The 24,173-nt window shown below is 39.2% G+C and overlaps 1 protein-coding gene across 1 annotated transcript in view; it reads left to right on the top strand.

The window, feature by feature from the left end:
- Positions 1-23,971, top strand: part of ell3.L (elongation factor RNA polymerase II-like 3 L homeolog) — a 52,554-nt gene extending 28,583 nt beyond the window's left edge. Inside the window, exons 5-12 of the mRNA XM_018253162.2 lie at positions 1,932-2,191; positions 5,149-5,273; positions 7,921-8,041; positions 10,369-10,798; positions 13,489-13,546; positions 18,812-18,983; positions 20,360-20,404; positions 22,736-23,971. Coding sequence (XP_018108651.1) covers positions 1,932-2,191; positions 5,149-5,273; positions 7,921-8,041; positions 10,369-10,798; positions 13,489-13,546; positions 18,812-18,983; positions 20,360-20,404; positions 22,736-22,843 — 1,319 coding nt within the window. The 3' untranslated portion in view covers positions 22,844-23,971. The remainder of the gene's footprint in view (positions 1-1,931; positions 2,192-5,148; positions 5,274-7,920; positions 8,042-10,368; positions 10,799-13,488; positions 13,547-18,811; positions 18,984-20,359; positions 20,405-22,735) is intronic.
- Positions 23,972-24,173: the final 202 nt, after the last annotated feature.

The following is a 24,173-nucleotide window of genomic DNA, read 5'->3' as shown; positions in this document are numbered from 1 at the left end:
CCTAAAACCTTTTTTAAAAAGGGGGAGAAAGTAATATTAGAGCTTTTTTTTTGACATTCATCGAGCTAATATTAATAAATAAACCAGGCTTCCATTGAATTGGAACTTTGAAGCAGAGTATAAGTATTATTAACCTGCCTGTTGTGTATCAGTTGGGGGAGGGAACCAGAACGGGTTTAGCTAGTCTGCGCAGTTCCCGTAAAGAAAGCAGAGAAAAAAGTGAGTGTTGGATAACAGAGAGATTGGCTCTGGGTTGGGCTGTGACATGCACTGGCTGATCTGCACATACTCTGCAAACTGATCATCTTTTCCAAGGTATAAAGTTCGGAGGCCCTGAAAAGATTTTGCCTCGGGCCAAGAAATTTGTAGCAAGGCCAATGCCTGTGTAGTCTCCAGAGTCCAACAAGCGTATTTGCAACAACAGCCCAGATGCAGTTCCTTCAGATTCATGTGTGCAGACAGTTGTACAGAATCTGTCCAGTTAGCCAGTAGCTGTTGTGGGTCAGCCAGTGCATGACACCTTTAGGATTCAGCTCCACAATTTCTATTAGATCTCAGTGGAAAGATCTGGAGCTGAATCCTAAATTTGGCTGTGCTCTGGCTGATCCTCCACAGTATGCAACCCACCGACCCTCTGGCCAAATGGACAGATACTGAATGATGTGCCACACACATCGTTGGCTGCATTCTATAGTTGCTGTTGTTCAGGCCTACATTCCAAATAATCAAAACTGCAGGATGTATAGAGAAGCCTCAGCACTTTCCCATCTACCAGTGATGAACTTTCTGGAACGGCGCATCAGCAAATAACATTTTGAGCTTTTAACAGACCATCTCTGATCAGAAAGGACTGCAGGATAGTCTATGGAACATGTCCCTTGACTTGAAATACATGCCCAGGCATTGTGGACATAATTGGCTAAACTGCCCGATCAAATCTGGGCACATATTAAATATTTGCCATATACTGCCTTAGAGTCTGACAGGGAACAGAATCAACAGACTTTCATCAGCGTCAGAAAAATCTCGCCTACAGATATATCATCTCGGTGGGTGGCTTTATTAAACCATTATTATTAATAATCTTTATTTACAGAGGGGAAAAGACATTAGTATTAGATCTGGAAGTGACAGGAGTGATAAAGTAAAAACATAAATAAAGTATTTTAATAACATTTTCCTTTTATGTTTTTGTTATTTTCCTTTGCCGGTTTCCCTTTTGCTCCCACCTTAGTTCTGCTTTTGGTTTCTCTATCCTCCTTTTTCCTTTTATTCCCACATTCTTCACACCTATTGTTATCCTTCTTCTTGTTTCCCTTTAGCTGTTTTTGTCCATTCCCTGTACTCATATTACTCTATGTTTAGGGCTCTTACACACACGCATTTAAGACACAGGTTTGAGTGCAGCCAAATGTGTCAGCTAATTGATTCCATTATATTCATCCTGGTTGTACTCCTGAGTGTCCAAAGTTATGTTTCATTGCATTCAAGTTTGATCACAATTTTTGATGCATCTTGATGCATTTTTTTAGAGCTTGATGCGCATTCAAAAGACTATGGAATAAAAGTTGTGCATGGAACTCACAAAAATGCAATGTGTTGTGTTTAAAAAAGCATATAAACACAATATACATTTTTTGAGCTCAGCATGTGTTTGTAGAATAATTACATTTTTCGGTGTTTTTTAAATGCATGCTAAGCACGGAAAAACACATATATTGCGTTTAAACGTGTTTTCTTACACAACTAAGTTTGTTAAAATTCAGGTTTTTATAAGTAGGATATATATTTACAAAATAATATTTTTTATATAAATTAAGCTTATACAGGTTTTTGTATTTTATTTTATTTTACATATACTGTATTTTTGTTAGCAGAGGAGTGGGGATATGTGGTCACATGTAATCAGCAACATGTATGCTGTTTTTTAGATAAATATGTGAAGATCCCGACTAAGAACAACATGGAAGCCAGTAAGGAGGAATCACAGTGCAGTCAGCGACCACCTGTTTTTTTAACGCCAGCAGCAAAGAAATGTAACCGTGTTAGTGTGGAGAACAGGCCCCTTCAGGAATGGATCGTTCATCTCCTAGCCCTGAAGCCTTACAAGAAACAGAAGATCATATCAAGGCTAGAAAAAGCGGGTGAAAACCTTAGGGAGCAAAAGGATCTTCTGGCTACCCTGGATCTGGTGTGTATGTGTATCTAGCAGCCCCCAAATAATGCCACTGATAATAGGCTATTTAAAGGTTAACACAATGCTCACATGCCTCTCAGAAACACATCGGAAAATTGGACTTGAACACCATTATAATATAAAAATAACAATAGAACAAAAACAGTAGAAGTGCAAACGACTGTAAGGAAAAAATTCCCAGGTAGAGAGCTGAGAAGTATTGCCAGTGTGCCAGTGTGTAAATCCCAAAGTCCAGGCACACCCATAGCACATTGTTCTGACAAAAAGGACTTTGAGTGTTTTATGTTGCACAGTTTATAAAAACTGAATTCTACACAAGTGCTGCAAGGCAAGACAGCTGCTATGTGTGGCTTTATTTATAGCCAGAGAAGATTGACTGGACTTGAGACTAGATGTGGGCACCTCTGGCACTCTTTAACCAGAGTTAACGTGGCCATCCTCACATGATATTTTCCAGCATTTCAAACATGTTGCCCATGCCAGAGGAGATTGGGGGGTTATTTACTAAAGTCCGAATTTATCAAATTTTTTTTAATAAACAAAGCCGAAGCTCCCAGACCAAAAAATAAATCTAAAAAGTCAGGCTTGGAAAAAACTGATAAAATCAAGAAAAAACTCGAAGTACGGTATACAAATTTTTTAGACTTTAATACTGAATCACGTTATCTTTTTGGGTTATCTCCCGAAATCCCCAAATTTTTTGCATTATCGGACTAAACCCAGTGCAGACCACAATATCTTCAAATTGCGATAGGGACATCTTCCATTGACATTACCTCGGCAGGTTTGAGATGCCAGGTATTTGTATTCAGGCTTTTTGCAGAATCAGGTATAATCAATCTTGAAAAAATTTAGTTTTTGCCCCAAAAAACTTGACCAGAAAAAATTGAGGTTTGGTAATTAACACCCTAAGCTTAAGGGACAAAACATCAAATGAGTAATTGCCCCTAAATGTGAGTAACCTGAAGTTCTGGGCCCCACAACAACACTTTTTTAGGCCGTCCTGCGCCTCATGGGGAAGGTAGATTTCTCCTGAGCGCTAGGATTGCTGTGGCTATTGTTATACCCCTGGTGCCATCAAAATCCCACTAACTTCCCCACCATAGATCCACTTAAGACCTTAGAAAACTTTTATATTGTGTCTGTGAAAGGCAAATCTTATTATCTACCACACATAGCTTTTGTAAGGATACTGGCCTCTTCCTTTGAGAGCAAACTGTATAGATACCGGGTAGGCGTTATTCATAATAGAATAAACATTCATCAAATACAGACATGAAGAAGCCAAAAGCTTTAGAGAATGTGCCAGTCTGTAAATCCCAGATTCAATAGAAGTTCAGTCTCTTCCTGTATTCAATGATTATAATGTTTATTTACCATAATTTTACCTTGAGGAGGAAGCAGATGAAGGGCATAATGCTGGTGCTTTATATTGCATAGTTTTTTTTAATTTAATTTTATTTGCATGACTCATCTTGGTGCTGTGACCAGCTGCTTGCCTGTAATTACAGGAAATGGAAAACAAGAGGGAGCCAGGACTTCAACTATTCCCCAAAATAATAAATACAGTGCTAACAGAATTCAGCCTAAAGGCTCACCTACAGATATTGCACCTAACCAATCCTACATGATGCATAGCTAGTCCTAGGACTGGGTCAGTTCTGTCTAGTGGGTTCAACAGTTTGCCTTTCGCATGCTTCTCACCCACTGTAGGCCATTTATGTTAGACCAGTACCATACCCTTAAACGAGGGTTTATAACTACAAACTCAGTTATAATCATATTTGTGCTCAGTGCCAGTGGGTCTGTCCTGCTTTTTGTTCCAAATTGTTTGCTACAGTGGTAACTGGTGGAAATTCCAGGCCTCAATAGGTGCAGTAGACTTGTGCTTAAAAAATAATGCAGAATAGAGTCTATTGTCAAACTGCTCACACGCAACTGTTTTTGCTTTTTGATGCTTTAGCCGTAGACAGTTATTTCAGGCACAACTCCTCTTGGTAACTGAAACTACGCTGAAATTGTTGGAAAAAACACCTCACTCGGTCAAAAAGTATGGTGAATTGCATCATAATTTGCACTTTGAACTATGCACTTGTGTTTGTAAATGACCCCTACAGCCTTATACATATGGCTAAGTGTAATCCTTCTAAGGTTGAGACTTTTTTGAGTTTGTCGCAACATATTGTCAGAATTCCCCTTAAATAGAAAATATAGCCCCTTGTCCAACATGAGTTCATTTGGTTGGCCTTGTGTAAAAAAGGTGCATAAACACTATCTAAACTTACAAAAAGTAAGTAGAAGGGCTTCAAGTCCTAGAATCCATCATTTCACAATAGAACAAGCTGAGGGAGGGCTGTATTACACTGTGAGCCTAAGGGTTGCTGGGAAATGGTTCATCAGAGTATCATGGTTTCCTTTAATTCTGTGGAATCAGATATGTCTGTGTAAAAATAACATATATAAATGTTTATTTCTGGCAGTTCAGCTAGTGTTTATGTGTTATATTACACAAATGAGCTCATGTTATATAGTAGGGTTATATTTGCAATTCAACTAAAAGCAGAGTTTTAGATATATGAAAACATATTCTAGAATTACCTAGGATGATAAAGAAGTCTTCCAAATCTTGCCGTAAATGGCTTTCAGATGGGGTATCCAGGAATGCCTAGAAAAGCAGATAAGCCTTTAAACCAACTATTTCTTAACTGGCTCAGGCTGGGCCTCCTCCCCTTACTGATCCTACATCGGTGAAATTGCAATGGCCTAGGATCAGCTTGAGCAATGGATGGACAACAGGTTGTCATTCACCACTTTTAGATTTACCAAGTTTTCACAGCCGGCTCAATAGAGAGTGACTAGTTGGTTGCTACTGCAAATAGTCTAGGATGTGGCTTTGACTTCCATTAGATCTCAGGCATCTGCTGTAACGCTTGTATTTGTACATACTTTAGGTGGGGAAGGTAAATCCTAAAGATGGCAGCTACAGCTTGAAAGAAGAGTTCTACACCCAAGTGAAGACTGACTGGGTGGGATATAGCTCGGAGGAGAGGCAGCACATAGAAAGTACTCTGTCCAGGTAAGATGCACTTCAATGTGGTCATTGCAGTTCATTCCTTATGGGCAGTTTATGACATGAAACACAGGCCTTTATTTATTACCTTCAGGCTGTCCTTCAGGCTGTCCTGTAGCACCTTTCACAGGATTGACCTATGCAATGTAAAGACCTCAGGTAACATTTAATTGACTTTAAAAAAAACTGTGAGTAAGTGGTCTGAATAGCTGTTGTATAACAAGGAATTGGACTGTAAACCTAGTGTTATTCTGAATAAACCAAGCCTGTGACTTGTACCTTCATGGAAATAACAGGAGAAGGTAATACAACTAGTGAAGTTCACTTTAGCAACCCATAGCTTTGAAACAGGGTGACTAGTTCATGCTATCTGTTGATTGGATACTAGAACTGGTGCACACATTTCATGAGATCATTTATTTTCATAAAAAGATCAATTTTGGTATATGTAGAAGCTTGTTTGCCAGGGCATATTTAAAATGGTCAGTGTCAGTAAAGGGAAACACAGCATACCTCATCACAAATGCTGAGTGTTGCAGTTCTGCACGAATTGCATGTTATTGGCTAGCTATGATTGTACAGATATATGAACCCCAGCCTGTGTCTCACTGAATACTGATGGGATTGAAGCAACTCAGAATGTGGTTTAATCTCATTTATACAGCTGTTTCCTCATTATAGAACGGAAGGAATTTCACTAATAGAACACAGTGACTGGGGAAACAGCTTGCAGCCCTGACTAAGGGCTTCTTTATATAATGGAATGTGACAAACTGGCCAAATATTTGTGATGCCCTGTAAAACACACATGTTAATAGAAACCCTGGGCAGGTGGCTGCTACGTAACTGATCTCATATTAATTAAAAGCAGAATTTCACATTGTACAAGTAAATTCAAACACAGAGAGTGTATGAACTGCATTTGGCAGTGTTCTGGGATAAGCTGATGGCTTATTTTATATTGTATTAACTGACGCTATTTTCTATGTAGTATTGACAGGGCTGCACGACAGAATGCAGGTAGAACCATTCATGTTGCGTCTCACCTGATTACAAGCTAAACAGTAAATAACGAGCTCTGATAACACACTATGGAACACATAAAAAAAAGCCACTGCTCATGAAGGCATATTAAAACACTTGTGTAAGGGCTCTTACTGACGAGCGGTATTAGCTGCGTTCCATTTTTCTGCTTTCAGCCGCAGGGGAGCGCAGGAATAGACGCATTACATTTTTTCCAATGGGGCTGTACTCACACAGGCGCGTGCTGCATTTTTCCTGCGTTCAGTGCCTACACGCGCCTCTGTGAGTACAGCCCCATTGGAAAAAACTTAATGCGTCTATTCCTGCAGCTGAACGCAACGCAGGGGAGCGCAGCTACAACCGCTATTCAGTAAGAGCCCTTAGAGCTCTTACTGCTAATGTTACTTGGGAGATAAAGAAATTGTGCTAAGACTTTGTTGTCTTAAGAATGTTTTTTAGAAATGGAACATATTTGCATATTTTACTTTAAACATCTTCAGCCGTAAGAGTTGTATGCAAAGTTGTATGACCCAGTGCTTTATAAAGTTTGGAAATCAGTATTTGTTTTGGTATGTTCCCCATATGGGTCAAGGGTACATCTACAAACACCCAATCCACTGCCTATGGCTGATGTTTGCTCTCCTGACTTTTTGTTCCCTCAGCAATTGCAATAACGGGGACAGCATTTTCTTATGCCCATAAACCCTAAATAAAGGCCTTATAAAGGAAATTTATTGCAGTTGCTCGCTGGTACAGTGGATGCTGACCAATGTCAGTGAGGGCTGTTCCTGCACAATTTACTTTTCCCTGTACCCCCAAGTATATTTTCCTTTGTGCTTTTCCATTGCATCTCTTTGTTCATTCCTCCAATTTCATGTTTAACTTCCTTAAGTACCTTTACTTTTTCCAGAGTTCCTTACTATCTTCACAGTCAACAGACCATGCTCCTTCCACACATGGCTGCTTTTTTCTTAATGCTCTTTCCTCCGTGACTTACTACAGGTTTGCTGTTTTAGACCTTCTCTATTCTTCCTACATAACCTTTTATTCTCCTTCTACCTTTGCTACTACAGAACTTGTTCCTCAGTGCTCATTCCACACCCTTTAGCTCCAGACCTTTCTCAATAAAACTTCACTGCTTTGCTTCTTTAGTCTTTTTTTATCTTTATTTCTTGCATCCTAAGCTGTTCTAGGCCTCATTTTCCCATTCCATGACTACACTCTGCTGTTCCAGGCCTCCTCCCTCCATTCTCTTTCTACATTCTACTGCTGGAGACCTACTTTCTTCATGCTTTTGCCACACACTATGCAAACCATGTTCCTCCTTGTATCCTCCACTCTCTGGCTCCACAATACCCAACTTACAGCTTTTAAGAAACATTTGATCAAATGGTAATGCCAATCTGATTGGTGGATAATGTATGTATATGATGACTATTATGTTAGCTTAGGATGCTGAAGGGTAATAAATGTCCTATGCAATGTATCAGGCCCAGGTAAGGGAACGGTTCTATAAATCCATAATAGTCCAGTGTTGAGGTACTTTTCTAGTTGAATAAAAGTAAGCCAGCCAAGACATGATGGCTAATACGAGGAATTAAAATCTTTTTGCAATTACACACTGCTGCAGGAAGCATCTGAACATTTCCGCATCACGAAATATTCCAACAGCAATGCCAGCTCCTCCTCAGAGAACACAGCAAGGCCCCCCTTCTTCTTATTCCAGTGCCAGAGGCCAACATTCTGAATCTGTAAGTAACATTATGCAAAGGACATACCAAGCTACAAGTAGGTCATAAAGCAGTCAGCCCTTTGTATGCAATTGATGAATGCTGTTGAGCAATAACTAATGGGTCACCCTATCCTAGGCAAATTCTGTCATTACATAAGCCGTGATGTAGGTTAGTAATCATATACAGTAACTGATCTTCATTAAAGTGCTAATAAAGGTTAAACTATCCCATATTCTCATATGCCGATCACAAATAATAGCCCATTGACTGACTGGTATGTAAAGTTTCCATATTCCTTGTGCAGGTTCCCCTCCTACTTAGAGATACTTTGCTGGTGCTTAGCAACCCTTAAGCCATCCTGTTTGTTCTCACTAATCACCAGATTAAACTGTGCAAAGTCAACTATGCAGTCAGTTTATTTGAGGTTCCGCTGGAGGATAGGGGACCACTCTGCTGTAGCGTAACATTTGGGTCAATATGACGTTGCAACATGAGTGTCAGATTATTGGGTAGTAATATTAGTGATTGTTTAACCTTGAACCTTGATTGGGAACCTTGAAATTAACGTATGATACAAAGAATGGTATTCTCAGACAATTTGCCGTTAGGCAGTACATTTATTCTAGATAATCAGGTTTCCCCAACAGTTTGATCTATTGCGTTGATTCCTAAAATTTATATAGGGCTGAGACATTTTTGCAGGGAAGAGATTTCACATCAGTTCCTGCCCTAGTGGAGCTTACGATCTATGATTTCTATCACATTCACACACTATGGTTAAATGACCTGCCTTTATGTTTTTGGAGTGTGGACGGAAACCAGAGCACCAAGATAAACCTCATGCAGAACATACAAACCTCTTGATAGTGCCCTGGCAGGAATTGAACTCAGGCCCCTAGCGCTGCAAGGCAGAAATGCTACCCACTAAACCACTGTCATTTCATTACAATGTGTTCTACTGCTATCAGCAGTCAATGCTAAGAAGCATCACCAACTTGAATCCCTGTTCCTTTCATGCAGGATCCAGACAACTATTTTTGTTGCAGCACCGAAAAAAAATGGTTAGGTTTGGTGTTCAGCATTTTAGTAGCTACTTGTTTGTTAGGGTTTGGCTTACCCTAGAAACCATGAGAGAGTTTGAAGGCCAGTCTTCCGGTTGAAGGGGTCAGTGACCCCAAAAAACAGGTAACATACATTTCCACCTGGGGAAAAGCAGAAACAAAGGCAAATAATTAAAAAGCTATATATAAATAATAACCAAGTGCAGATTATCTCAGAATATCCATCTAACTCATAATTTGGAGAATGCCAGTGTCTGAAAGGATACAGTCATCAGCATGAAGAGTTTGTTTTTGCCAGAAAGCCATCTAGGTTGTCCATTGAGGTTGGGCCAAGACAAGAGACTTTCCTTCAATCCCTTGTGGAAATATCTTCTTACCTTACAGTGCTTCCCAGTAGTGCAGCCAAATGGTCACGTTTCACCAGGGAAATTTGGTGAAATCATTGTCAGCCTTTTTGTGACCTCAGTAATGGTATCACAGGGACTCACCTTTCCACCCAAGTGCAAGCATCCAGCACTGAGTTAGCAAGCTTCTATCAAAAGCTGATGTTATCAGATAGAATTATAATGTGCAACTGGTGACCCAATGGCCTGAATCACATTAGTATGAGGTGGAAATTGCTTGGGTGTCAACTGCTCTGAATCACTAAATCGTATATATATGTATATATATATATATATATATATATATATATATATATATATATATATATATATATATATATATATATATATATATATATATCGAACAAAAAAGTCCAGACAACTTGCTTAATGTAACAAAAAAGGTTTTTTACCAAGCAAGAATATATATATGAATATCTTGTAAATTATATCCTTATAATCGGTGAGTTCTGATGTCATCAGTTATAAACGGTGAGTTCCGATGTCATTTCTGTGACATGTTTTTACATGACTCACTAAAACTTTTGTATTATAATAAAGTACCCCCTGTTGCAAAATATGAGGATATTAGAAGTGACCTCGGAGTTCCATGACCTGCATAGTCATGAAACTCCTCGGTTACTTATAATATCCTTATAATTTACAAAAGGGGCTACTTTATTCACTATATATATATGCTCTGTGTTATGTTTGCGTCTTTGTGCTATAACTGCTGATCATTGTCTATACACACACACACACATGGGTGGTGATCCATGTTGCATGCTCATCGTGGAGCGAAGTTGATTCGTCTTTTCTATTATAATGTTACACATGATTTTGTAGGCTTCATACTAGTGAATACCATTATTTTAACACTGCATTTTGCCTGTGCTTCTAGAAACGTCCACCTGCTGCAGAAAGCACAGATAATGGCAGTTGTAAAAAAATGAAGACATCACATTTTGACAGTCGTCAACGAGATTCAAATTCCCCCCCAGCTCTGAACTCAAACTCTAGACATAAGACTAGCCCAGTGCCTGAAAATCATAGTGTTTACTCTCTACACACTCACAAAAATCAGAGTAACCATCAATCAGTGCCAAAGAGTCAACACAGGGAACATCACAAGGAGAAAATTCCATGTGAAGCCCAGAACTCTGGAAAAGCCAAGCCTCGGGGGGGCACATCCCAGTGTTCTCAAGGGCACAAACAAACTGAGTGGAAAAAAGAAGAAAAGAAGCAGCAGGACTCCAGTGAGGGAGAAGAGGAGGACGACGACTGGGAAGAAGGAGCTCTTCAACTGGAACGATGCCTATGCTCTCCAGAAGGTACAGACATCACCTATTGGAGTTTTGTACTGTCTGTGACATCATTTACATTCTCTTTTGATTATTTAAAGGCTCATCTAATTTTTGTGTGTATATATATATATATATATATATATATATATATATTATATGTTATTTTGGTAAAACAATTTGTTTTGCAGTGAGCTTAATGTCTGAATATATCTGTGTATTCTGTAAAAAAACTATTATGATGTTGACCATGGAATTCTAAAGCAACTGGTCTTTAGGGCTGATTTCCCACTGCTACCGGTCCAAGTAATAAAGTGTGTAAAATTGCACCCTTTAGAGCCCATATTTGGAGCCCTTGTACCGGTGTCACTGGACTGAGCTCTGTACCTTCAAACCCCACTGTAAGGGGGGAGATTGCTGAATTGTTCTGCACAAGCCCCACCTGCAGTGTTTTATTTAATTGTGGGGAGCAGAAAGAGAAAATAACACCCCACTCAATACATGCATTGCAATCCTCACATCTCATATTAACAAGTGGATATGTTGTGGTATCACCCTGGACAATGTTCCCACCCATTCTCCAATAGGGTCATCATCGTATGACAAAGTGCCAGTTTCGATGATATTGTATATTCAGCTGTATAGCTTTATCTTTTCTAGTACAGTATTGTACTTGGGATAGCAAGATACCAAGCTACTGAGGAGTTTGGTTGGCTATGGATATTATTACTTTTTGGATCTACAGTCCTGGTCCAGTCCAACAACACATTATTACCTGGGTAAAGGACAATTATGCAGCCACTGGTGGAGTGGTATCTCCTCCTCAGCATGTTCCAACAGATCATCAGGCCTTTGCAGGGTACCAAGTGTTACATAGCAACAAAGTAAGTTAGGTTGAAAAAAGACACACCCATCAAGTTCAACATTTTTAGCGTATATATACCCTGCCTAACTGCTAGCTGATCCAGAGGAAGGCAAACCCCCCCCCCCCCATTTAAAGCCTTTCCAATTTGCCTCAGAGGGGGGAAAAATATTAATCGTATCAGTCCCTGGATCAACTTGTACTATGAGCTATTTCCCATAACCCTGTATTCCCTCACTTGCTAAAAAGCCATCCAAACCCTTTTTAAAGCTATCTAATGTATCAGCCTATACAACTGATTCAGGGAGAGAATTCCATATCTTTACAGCTCTCACTGTAAAAAAAAACCCTTATCCCGAATATTTAGGCAGAACCTCTTTTATTCTAATCGGAATGGGTGGTCTTGTGTCAGCTGGAAGGACATACTGATAAATAAAGCATTAGAGAGATTATTATATGATCCCTTATATACGTATTTATACATAGTTATCATATCCCCCTAAGTGTTGGTTCACTTCATATGTATTTCTACCTCTGCCCATGTTTCTTAGAGTACCTAATATGGAATAAACCCAAATATAAAATATTTCATAATGAAGATTTCATTCTAAGCAGCGTTTTGTATAACACATTAATTGCAGAAACAGAAATATTGCAGTGCTTGTAACACTTTCATTGGCTGCTTGCCTCAAACTTTTGGAGTTTCACAGCCTTCCGTGGGACTTCCAACCTTTAGTTTATTGGTCCCTAGCTAATTATTAGGTAAGCAAGATGGCCAACAAGAGTGTGGCACCTACTGACCAATGGGAAGTCCAAGAGACTGCCCGAAACATTATGGTAGGGTGACTCCACAACACATACAGAAGTATGCAGAAAATGACTCAGTATAACACAGTCATATATTATGTTATGTTACAATACTGTCTCAGTTAATATGTGTAAAGGGCAGTTCCCCTTTACACCCCAAATAATGACTTGTTTATATCGCTTTTTATTTTTAATATGTTGTTTCTAAAATATATGTTTTCAAATGAATGCATTTCTTTCCCAGCCTCTCATGTTTCCCAGTAGCAGGGTATAATTCTGAAATATAATCCTTTTGCCTGCGTTCCTGGTGCAGTCGGTTCCTTTCCTTCTATATCAGGAAGGTGTCCGTGGCTGCACCACACCCTAGTTGGCACATGGCCTATTGCAATAATCCACTTGAAACAACCACATTTTGCAGCTCAGTAGGTATCACCAGATTTCATTCAACCAACTGCATTTTAAAAAAAATGGTCATAAAACCCCATGTTCACCCAGTTAATTCTATGGCCAATGTTTCCTTTGCAATTATGAGGCACACATGCGATTTGGGGTCAAGTTCTTCCAAAATTTCACAGTTCTTCGAAAATGAGTAACTGCGACTTCCTAGATGGTCCGAATGCAACCGTTCTGAAGCCAAAGCTTGTGCTAACTCCAGAAGCACAAAAAAGCAGAAGGCCAGATCAAAGTTGAAGAAACTTTATTGAGTCACATGCAAAAGAACAGCTGACGAATTATATACTCTGCATACTTAGCCGTAAGTTCCAGAGATACACACATGAACCACTGATTTGTTAGGACATGAATTCACTGTCGGTGTGGCCTCTCTCCTGTGCTTGAAGTCTTCCACCTTCTGCAAGTCAGCCAATAACTGATTTGCATGATGTGCCCACTAATGCCACTTGTCGCTGTTTGACCTGTGGCCTGGTGCCTATATATTTTTATGGGAAGCCTCTTCTGATCTTAATTGTGACAATGGTTTGAGCGTTATTGATTATGTAGCGTAATATACCTAATTTGATATTTCACTAATCATTTTTTTTTTCTGTTCCAGAAAAGCCCCCGCTAGCAGAACCTGCTTCTCCCTCTGACGAGATTCCGGATTATTGCAAGTAAGTATCAGAATTGCTCTGAGTTGGCATTCAGATTAGGTCTTAAAAAAGTAAATATAGGAATCTATAAGAGGGAATATATAATTTGTATTGGGGACATTCACCATGAATAGAGTCATTCCAATATGGGTACATTATGGTTCACTGCTGTTGTCTGTCTAAGGGCAGCGGCAAACTAAATGCCCTGTGAACCAGGGGCCCAAGGACAGCTCTGGTTTCAATTGCTACTCCTTTCCTTGCTTACTTGCATACGATTAATACTATTGGTTGCCAATAATCTATGCTAAGGTAGCACTAATGCAGTGTTGGACTGGCCCACCCGGATACCTGGAAAAGTCCCGGTGGGCCAAGGTGTCAGTGGGCCCATATGCTGCTAAACATTTGGCCTATTTCATGGCCATTCCCTATTTCTATGAGAACAAAGAGACTAAATAGATGGAATAATAGATAATAGTATGAAAAAGAAAGAGACTAGGAGAATAGAGGTTGAGTGAGGAGAGGAAAAATAATAGTACTGAGAGTGGGCACCTGGTCTAAGGTTTTTTGGTGGGCCCCTGGTGTCCCAGTCCGACACTGCACTAATGCCTTGCAGCACTGGGGAACTGAGTTTGATTGCAACTTGGGCACTGTCTGCAAGGAGTTTGTATGTCCTCCCCATGTGTGGGCTTCCTGTAGGTATTCCAATTCCTCCCCCATAAAGCCGCTGCAGAAATGTGTTGGTGCTATATCAATAACAGATAATAATAATAAATCTCCGACATGTGAGGTCAGGGTAAATGAAGTGTAGTTTGCTTGCACTGATGTGTACTTTGCTTCTCCCATTTTGCTGATAGGAAGGCACCATTATGCAGGCATCTCTCCAAACAGCATCTTACATGTCCCTTGTCGGTTGTGTTCTCTAGCTAGCTAAGAGACCCCCTTAGCAGGTGACAAGAAGTCATTTGCAAGGTTAAATACAGTCTATATGTGGAGATAAGTCTCTTGGCACATCCACCCTCCCAGCAGCTTAACTCCCTCAGTACCAGGGCTCTGCTGCACAACGTATTAGCAAGTGAGAGAGGAAATGGTGTGTACAGCCCACATTGATGTGTGAGTACAAGCAGCTGAAAATAAACATTCATGCATCAGTCACATACAGTATATACAATAAATTGTAGGCATACAGTCAATTCCAGAAATTACAGTTACAGAATGAATACATTTGGCTATCTGGTCTGAACTGGGAATCAAAATAGTCATTGGCATTTCAAGTACACAGAGGCCCAAACAGCCCCCACAAGCCAAATAAATTGTGACTGTCTATGGAATCTTACAGCAGCCCCTCTGGCATTTGCCAGTCCAGGTGGCTGCTTTTCAGAGGTCCAAGATGGTCTGACACATGTAGCAGTCGTGCTGAATACTGTTTCTACAATTTACTGTGTGCATGTCAGCTCCACTGTTGATATTGTGTTGTTATAAGTAACTTATTGGGGTTCAGGATTGGAGGAATATCTGTGCTTATTATATCTGGCCATACATGGTATGGGATCTGGGATCCGGAAACCCATTATCCAGAAAGATCCAAATTACGGCAAAGGCTGTCTCCCATAGACTCCATTTTAATCAAATAAGCCAAATTTTTAAAAATGATTTCCCTTTTCTCAGTAATAATAAAACAGTAGCTTGTACTTGATCCCAACTAAGATATAATTAATCCTTATTGGAAGCAAAACCAGCCTATTGGGGTTATTAAATATTTAATATTTTTGTTTGGCAAACTGACCAAGTGACTGGATCTTTACCTGATCTGACCACCAACACGGTGAGTCAGATCTGGATTATCTATTTATTCAGCCCCTGTGCAAACTATTGACTCAGAATGGGGGGCATGAGGAGACCCTTTGGGATAGGACCACATTAACACATTAACACATGATGTAGTCCTCACAGTTTTCAAGCTGAAATCCCAAGTCTCTGATAACAGATGAGCGATGTGCAAAAACATGTAACTTCCCAACATTTGGGATACAATCGGAAAAGCCCTTTTGCAAAGCCCCTTTGTCATCCACCAAGGGAATTCAGCTGATGGGGCTGCTTGGGAACTAAACTCATCCGTTAAAGGAACAGTTCAGTGTAAAAATAAAAACTGGGTAAATAGATAGGCTGTGCAAAATAAAAAATGTTTCTAATATAGAAAGTTAGTTAAAAATGTAATGTATAAAGGCTGGAGTGACTGGATGTGTTACATAGAACAGAACACTACTTCCTGCTTTTCAGCTTTCTAACTCTTGAGTTAGTCAGTGACTTTAAAGTAGAATTCAACCCTTTAGCAAAAAAAACCTGTATCCTCCACCCCACATAGACCCCCCCAGCCCCGGGGAAATGCCCCTAACTTTTTACTTACCCCTCGGTGCAGATTCAGGCATCTGAGCTCACCGCAGCCAAGGGTTGAATTCTTCTTTAAGGGTGGCCGCATGGGACATAACTGTTCAGTGAGTTTGCAATTGATCCTTAGCATTCAGCTCAGATTCAAAAGCAGCAGTTATGATCCATATGCCCCCCCCCCCTCAAGTCACTGATTGGTTACTGTCTGGTAATCAATCGGTAAAAAAACGTGTGTTCTGGCTATTATGTTAGACATCCAGTCACTCTAGCCTTTAAACATTACATTTGTGCCTAACTAACTCTATTAGAAACATGTTTTATTTTGCACAGCCTATCTATTTACCCAGTTTTTATATTTACACTGAACTGTTCCTTAAAAGGCAAAGTTCACTTGCCTGAGGAGAACACATTTGTACCATTTAGTTTTCAAACAACATAAGAAATATTATCTCTTTTTATCAAACCTGGAATGTAAAATGCTGTCTGGTTGATAGGATCAGTGATCTAACAGTGGGGAATCAAAATGAGGATGCTATAAAGCAGGGGTCCCCAACCTTTTTTTTTACCTGTGAGCAACCTTCAGATGTAAAAAAAAGAGTTGGAGATTAATGCAGGCATGAAAAATGTGCCTGGGTGGTGCAAAATAAGGGCTGTGATTGGCCATTTGGTAGCCCCTATGTGGACTGGTAGCCTACAGGAGACTCTGTTTGGCAGTGCACCTGGTTTTTATACAACCAAAACTTGCCTCTAAGCCTGGAATTCAAAAATAAGCTCCTGCTTTGAGGCCACTGAGAGCAACATCCAAGGGGTTGGAGAACAACATGTTGCTCACGAGCTACTGGTTGGGGATCACTGCTATAAAGTGAACTCACCCTCATATTCAGGATGCCCAGGTGCAATTCATCCCAGGGAGTGGGCATACTGGAAATGCAAAATAGGCAGTGATCACAGTAACCTGAAAGTGAGTAGGCTAGGTTTCTATTATCATTTTCACTTCTGCCTTAGTTTTTCTTCTTTGCAGTGTGCCTTAACTTGTCTGGTTGTTATGGCCAGTTAATCTTGTAGTAGAGAATCATCAGTATTCCCTCACTCTTTCTGCCACTAGCCTGGTGCTCAATGTAGAGGGTCGGCACCCTCCCAATACCCTCCAATAGAAAACAAATATTGTCACAACTGAGCATCTGCAAGTGGGAGAAAACCCCTGCTGTAAAATGTTATCTCACAACCAGACAGTAGTCTAAAACCATATGTAATACAAGACACTAAGTTTGCCTAGTAGCAGTTACCAATAGCAACCAATAAGATATTTTCTTTAAAACAGGTGACCAGTAAATTCTACCTGCTGATCGGTTGCTATGGGTTTCTGCTCCGGGGCAAACTTGGTGTCTTATATTACATAACCCCATTAATGTCTAAATTTAAAAAAATCAATATGGGCAGCTGCAGAATATAAATACTTTTTACATAGACATAAAACTGCCTCAAATCAAAACCAGAAAAGGGATTGTAAGCTCTAATGAGCAAGGCCCTTAAGTCCTGTATTTGTATGGATGATGTGTGCATTTATAAAACAATAATAATAATGTCACATATAAACCAATCAGTTGCTGATACAGTGATACAGTATGTCACAGGAGAGAATGATAGGGCTACAGGGGATCAGTGCCACCTACTGTCTTTGTGGCTAAAATGTTATAATAAATCCTATAATAAACAGTTTCATTCATTCCCATGTAGCCGCTTCCAGTGGTTCTGTGGAAAAAGCCAGTTACTCAATATACTCAATCTGCAGCATGAAAATGTCCCTTTTGCTTGAAACCAGCAGCAATTATACTTGAATGATTTCTGTTTTCCTACGTGGAGATTGTTTTTCATTATGAAAATGAGTCTGTCGGTAAAGTTTGTTAAACAGGTGCTTCACCTTTGAATTAACTTTCAGTATGATGTAGATATCGATATTTTGAGCCAAGTTGCAACTGGTTTTCATTTTTTTTATTATTTGTGGTTTTTGAGTCATTAAGCTTTTTGTCCAGCAGCTCTCCAGCGTGATATTTCAGCAGCTGTCTGGTTGCTAGGGTCTTATTTACCATAACAACATGGCAGCCATTCAAATGGAAGACTGGAATATAAATAGGCAAAGCACTGAATAGGAAGATAAGTAATACAAAAGTAATAACAACAAAACAGTTGCCTCCATCTGACAGCTGGGAAGAGGCACAAAAGGAAGGCAAATAATTAGTTAATAATTGCAAAGTTGCTAGGAAAAGGACATTCTAGAACATACTTAAAGGGGGCAGATGTATCAAAGGTCGAATTTCGAATTAATGCGAGTTTTTATAAACTCCCATGAACTCGTAATTCGACCAATCGAGATTTATTTAAAAAATCAAATGAGTTAAACACGGGTAAATAGGATCGACCTGAAAACTCAAATCAAATTCAAATTTTAAAAACCCGATTCAAGTTTTTTCTCTGAAAAAAACTTGAATGTCAGGAAGGCTGCAAACAACTCCAAATTGATCCCAGGATGTCTCCCATTGACTTTGCAATTCAGCAGGTTTTAGGTGGCAAATAGTCGAATTTGAGTTCTTAAAGGGCCAGAGTATGATAAATCTTGGAAATCAAATTTTTTTTTAAATATAACTTGAATTTGAATTCCCTCGTCTAATTTGACAGTTTTGGCCATAAAAAAAATTTGAAAATTCAAATTTCGACCCTTGATAAATCTGCCCCTTAAAGTTAACCTAAAGGTGAACCACCCTTTTAAATCTTCCAGCATGGAGCAGTCTCCCATAACACTGTGCCATATCCTTCCCTCTATCCTGCGCCTGTAGTAAATGTGTCTAGCGAATAGGTGCAATTGTGTGGGAATCTGACGGGGGGTTTCTTGTACCTGGCTAGGAAGTACAGACCAATTACATGTGCAGATCAGAAGCAAGTGTATGAGAAGGACTTCACCACAGATTATACAGAGTATCTCGAGCTCCATGCCAAGATCGGCAAAGTGCTGGATCACTTTGTACGGCTCGGATCCAAAATGAAGAAGCTTCAGGAAGGCACAGTAGAGCACAAGGTAGGTTCAATGACATTTAAACGGTTGAGGATCCTGGGTAAAATGTCAATGCCAGGCACAGACAGCTCTGAATTGTCCATTAAAGGGGTTGTTCACCTTTAAATACACTTTTAGTATGATGTGAGCGATATTCAGAGAAAATGTGCAATTGGTTTTATTTTTGTGAGTTATTTAGTTATTTATTCAGCAGTTCTTCAGTTGGCGGTTTCAGCAATCCGGTTGCTAAGGTCCAAATTATCCTAGCAACCGTACATTGATTTGAATAAGAGACTGGAATAGGAGAGGCCGGAATAGAAAGATGAGCAATAAAAAGTAGCAATAACAATACACTCAAAAGCCTTAAAGAGCATTTGTTTTTAATTGGGGTCAGTGACCAACATTTGAAAGCTGGGAAGAGTCCGAAGAAGAAGGCAAATAACTCAAAAACTACAAAAATAAAAGAAAAAATGAAGGCCAGTTGAAAAGTAGTTTAGGATTAGCCAGTCTATAACATATATACACACGCCATGTCCTTGCAGTAGGTAGGAGTAACTTCTTGGTGATCTATGAAGCTGGACTGTAAGAAGAGAACAGCCAAGTATCAGCAACTTCCCTTGCATCAATAAAACCAAATCGTGGACTTATTAAGCTTTTAGCTCAGCAACTCTCCAGTTAGGAATTTGAGCAGCGACCTGGTTGCTAGGGTCCAATTTACTTTAGCAACCAGTCAGTGACTGGAAGAGAAATAGACAAGGGCTAGAATAGAAAGTAAAATGGTAGCCTTACAGAGCAAAAGTGTTTTTTGGCATATCATTCAAAAACTAGAATTAAAAAATAAAAAAAGACCATCTAAAAAATTTCTAAATAGATGATATTCTGTAATACAGGTATCGGCTGTGTTATCTGGAAACCAATTGTCCAGAAAGCTCCGAATTACTGGAAGGCCATCCCTCAGACTTTTTTGTTTTTTATATATACATTTCCTTTTTATGTGGAATACTAAAACAGTACCTTGTACTTGACTAATATAGAATTCATCTTTACCAAAAGCAAAACAATCCTATTGGGTTTAATTCATATTTAAAATATATTTTTTAGTAGACTTAAGATATGAAGATCCAAGTTATAAAGATACCTGATCTGAAAAAAAAACCCAGGTCTGGAGCATTGTGGTTAACAGGTCCCCACACCTGTATATACTAAAAGTTAACTTAAGCTGAACTACCCATTTATAGTAAGTTTAGTCGCTACAGAAGTAAACATTCCTGCGTCTACTTTCCTATACTTTGATCAGCAGACAAAGGCACATAATAGGAAAGCCGCTGTAATACCTGCACATTTATAAAGGAAAGGATCAGTAGATGCATAAAAGTGCTCCTACTTTGCATCTCTTTCAGATGGCTGGAAAGAAAATACTTGCAGAATACAAGAAGTTCAAATTGGTAAGTACACCAAATGGTTAATAGAAGCAGCTGGGTCTCCATAGGAAGGGCTGGCATTGCAATTCTGTATATATTTTTGCATATTATTTCTATGATACAGCAGTTTAGACTGTATACAGATTGCTGGGCAGATACTCACATCAAATAAGTCATGAGATCATCATAGGCCCAAACACTGAGCAGATCATAGAGTTTTGCCACTAATCAGTAGGAAGCCTGGTCACATCACTCTGGAATAAGGAATCAACAAGTGATCCACTAACTCAAAATTGGAAGCATTGGTCACTCAGGTGAAAATTATACTGTAATATAAGCTTCCTCTCACTGAAATAAAACACTTTGGGGGTTATTTACTAAACTCCGAATGCAAAAATCCTGACAAATGTGATTTTGGACTTTTAAAAAAAATCACAAATTTTTCAGAATTTATTAAACCCCGGGGATGGAAAAGTCTGAATTAGAAAATCTGGTATCTCAGACCTGTCGAGGTTGCATATAAGTCAATGGGAGAAGTCCCCTGAAGTTTTCAGGCAAAAGAGCATAAGAAGTCTGAGTTTTCAGGTGAAAAATCGGGAAAAAAACCCCCCCCGCAAAAATCGTTTTTGGTAAAATTTAACAATAAGTGTAAAAAAAAGTGGACTTGATTGGAGTTTGTATCAGTGTTGAGATAAAAATCGGACTTTGATAAATAACCTCCCCGTTTATCAAAGGTCAAATTTCAAATTCATGTGAATTTTTTTTTTTTTTAATTTGAATATACTCACAATTCGACTGGGAGGTTATTTAAGAAAAAAATTGAATGTATAATATTCCATTGAAATGGTTCCGACCCGAAAAGTTGTTTTTCTCCCCGAAAAAAAACCTCAAGTCAGAAAGGCTATTAACATCTCCAAATGGCTCAACGGACCTCTGCCATTGACTTGGCGAATATTTGAATTAGGACGGTTTCCATGGTCGATATGTGAAAAATCTCAAATTTACAATCAAATAGAGGGATTACAATTCGAATGTGTGACTTTTGACACTCAGAAATTTGAATTTATTATTCGACACTTGATAAATCTGCCCCTAAATATAATCAATTAAATATTCTGTATCATTTCAGTAATAATCAAGTTAGTCTTCAGTATCTCACTCTGCACAACCTGTCACTCTTCATGCAGAGGTCTGGGTAAGATACATACATCTTAGGGCAGAGACGCTGCAATTTGGGGAGATTAGTCGCCCGGTTGACAAATCTTCTTCCTCGGGGCGACTAATCTCCCCACTCGGATCTCTTAGTTTTCCGAAGTCGCCTCATGAGGAAACTTTGGACGACTTCGGAAAACGAAGCACTCGGAGTGCCATCCCGCCGGCGATTTACATTCTAGCCGGGAGGGAGGCAGTTTGGGGAGATTAGTCTCCCCGAAGAAGGAGACTTGTTGCCGGGCGACTAATCTCCCCGAATTGCTGCGTGTCTCTGCCCTAATACATCTTTTAGGGAGGCTTCTTTTTTAGCAGATGCTTTTAAGAGTTAATTAAAACAACTAACTAGTGCAAACAAAAGGTAAAAGACACACTGAACGCAGAGAAACAGAATTTCCATCAGATCTGGTCTTTTTAGACAACACTTGTATGATCTGATCAGGTTTGGATTGTAATGTGTAAGCTGGTCTCAGAAAAGAGCACAATTGACAAATCAAGTTGTATGATGATCTTAAAGGAACAGTAACTCCAAAAAATTTAATTGTTTTAAAGTAATGAAAATATCATGTAGTGTTGCCCTGCACTGGTAAAACTGATGTGTTTGCTTCAGAAACACTACTATAGTTCATATAAACAAGCTGCTGTGTAGCAATGGCGGAAATTGAAAGACGGCTATATGGCACAGGTTAAATAGTGGATAACAGATAACACCATTAGACAGACAGAGCTTATCTGCTGTGTAACTTGAGCCTTTTATCCTTTAAATGGCTGCCCCCATTGCTACACAGCAGCTTATTTATATAAACAATAGTAGTGTTTCTGATGCAAACTCACCAGTTTTACCAGTGCAGGGCAACACTGCATTATATTTTCATTACTTTAAAACACTTTTATTTTTTGACGTTACTGTTCCTTTAAAGTGATATTGTGCCTCTCAGGCCAGATGTTAGTACAGCAGCCTAAAAATACAGTCCTAGACATTAATGGAGCACCTTGCATTACTCCTATAGAAAATAATAGCTTTCAATGAGTCGGGCTGTATTTTTGAGGCTGCTTTATCTTGGGGGAACAAGGTGCCACCCCCAGGATAGTAGGTATCGCTTTAACAAAAAGAACATGATCAGTGATTGGCTTTTCTTTTAACAGACCTACCCTGCATATCGAGAAGAAAAAGCCAAATGTGAATACTTACATCACAAGTTATCACACATTAAGGAACTGATCTTGGAATATGAAAAAAATCCCCCAACCTAGCTCACTCGCTGCATGGAAACGGAAAGGAATATCGTACCGCATAGCAAGGAACTCAACCAATCCTGAAGTGTCATGAGAAGCCCAAGGTGAAAACGAGGCTCCACTGACTGGCGACAGCAATGAATAATGTGCCACTATTCAAACTAATGTAAAAGTGAAAAAAAATGTTGCAGCTCTGCCTTAGAACCGACATATACTGCCTTATCTCTGTCTTTTGTACAGCTATTAAAAAAATAGAGGATGGTGGGGGGAGAATCTTAAGGTCAATATTTTGATTTCAAATAAGAATACTGGAAACCCGCACTTCCCAGCATTTTTCTTCAAAGCAGTGGAATATCCAGTCTGGCAGAATATTGGGGTTCCTATTGTATCAAAATAACAGCAGGTTCAGGAGCCAGATTGATCCCACTGCATCCCACACACCTATCCAACAGCTCTGCCATTCAATTAGAACTTTCTAATCCAGAGTAAATATGGTTTCATTGTGCTGGTTACTCTGTGGCTCATTAGAATAACGAGGATCATATTAGGTGTGAGAAGGTGCATGTGAAATCCAGAAGACCTGGCTGCTCGGTCTCTCATCAATAAACTATTGCACACAAACCACCACTTCCCAATGTCATGTGACTATTCCCCCCTTTCCCAATTAGATGAATCAAAAGCCTGTATTCCAGGTATTCTCCAATGAAATCGCTGCACTGTAGTATCTGGATAATTATGTTGTATAGCTTCTGAATCAGGAGTCCATTGAATGATTGTATAACCTTATAGGAAGAAAATAAAATGTTGTACTGTGTATCTGTATGCAAACTGTCCTGTAACTAAATGACTTTACCAACTGGCCTTATAATAATAATAATAATAATAATAATAATAATAATAATAATAATAATACACACTGCCTACAATATCACTAGAAGCAGCAAGACTAATCCTCCAACTACTGATTAAGAGATAAAAAGAAATTAAAATATTCACTTCCAAGCAGAAATCACTTGGATTTTACATTGTGACTGCGTTAAAACAGAAGCAGGAGACAAATATTGAACGACCTGTTGCATGAAGCAGTTTTGTTACCCACCCTGGATAAACATGAAACTGTAAAATAAAGCTGTTGGTTGTACAGAATTCTACTAGCGGTTCTACTTTTATATTGGTGAAGGGGAAACTTAAGAGTGAAGTCTGTGCATATCAGAGGTATGTTATAGCGCATGTCTGCCAATAGTAAACAACGCCTGTCGTTAAGTAGCACACCAATGGCTGAGTTACATAAAGCAGAGAAAAGTGCAATAAAATTCATTTCTTGCAGTTACTTGATCTCTGGGTAAGG

The sequence above is a fragment of the Xenopus laevis genome, chromosome 3L (assembly GCF_017654675.1).
Source record: "Xenopus laevis strain J_2021 chromosome 3L, Xenopus_laevis_v10.1, whole genome shotgun sequence".
Classification (NCBI taxonomy): domain Eukaryota; kingdom Metazoa; phylum Chordata; class Amphibia; order Anura; family Pipidae; genus Xenopus; species Xenopus laevis.
The sequence above is the reverse complement of the archived record's forward strand: the minus strand, read 5'-3'. Positions and strand labels throughout refer to the sequence as shown.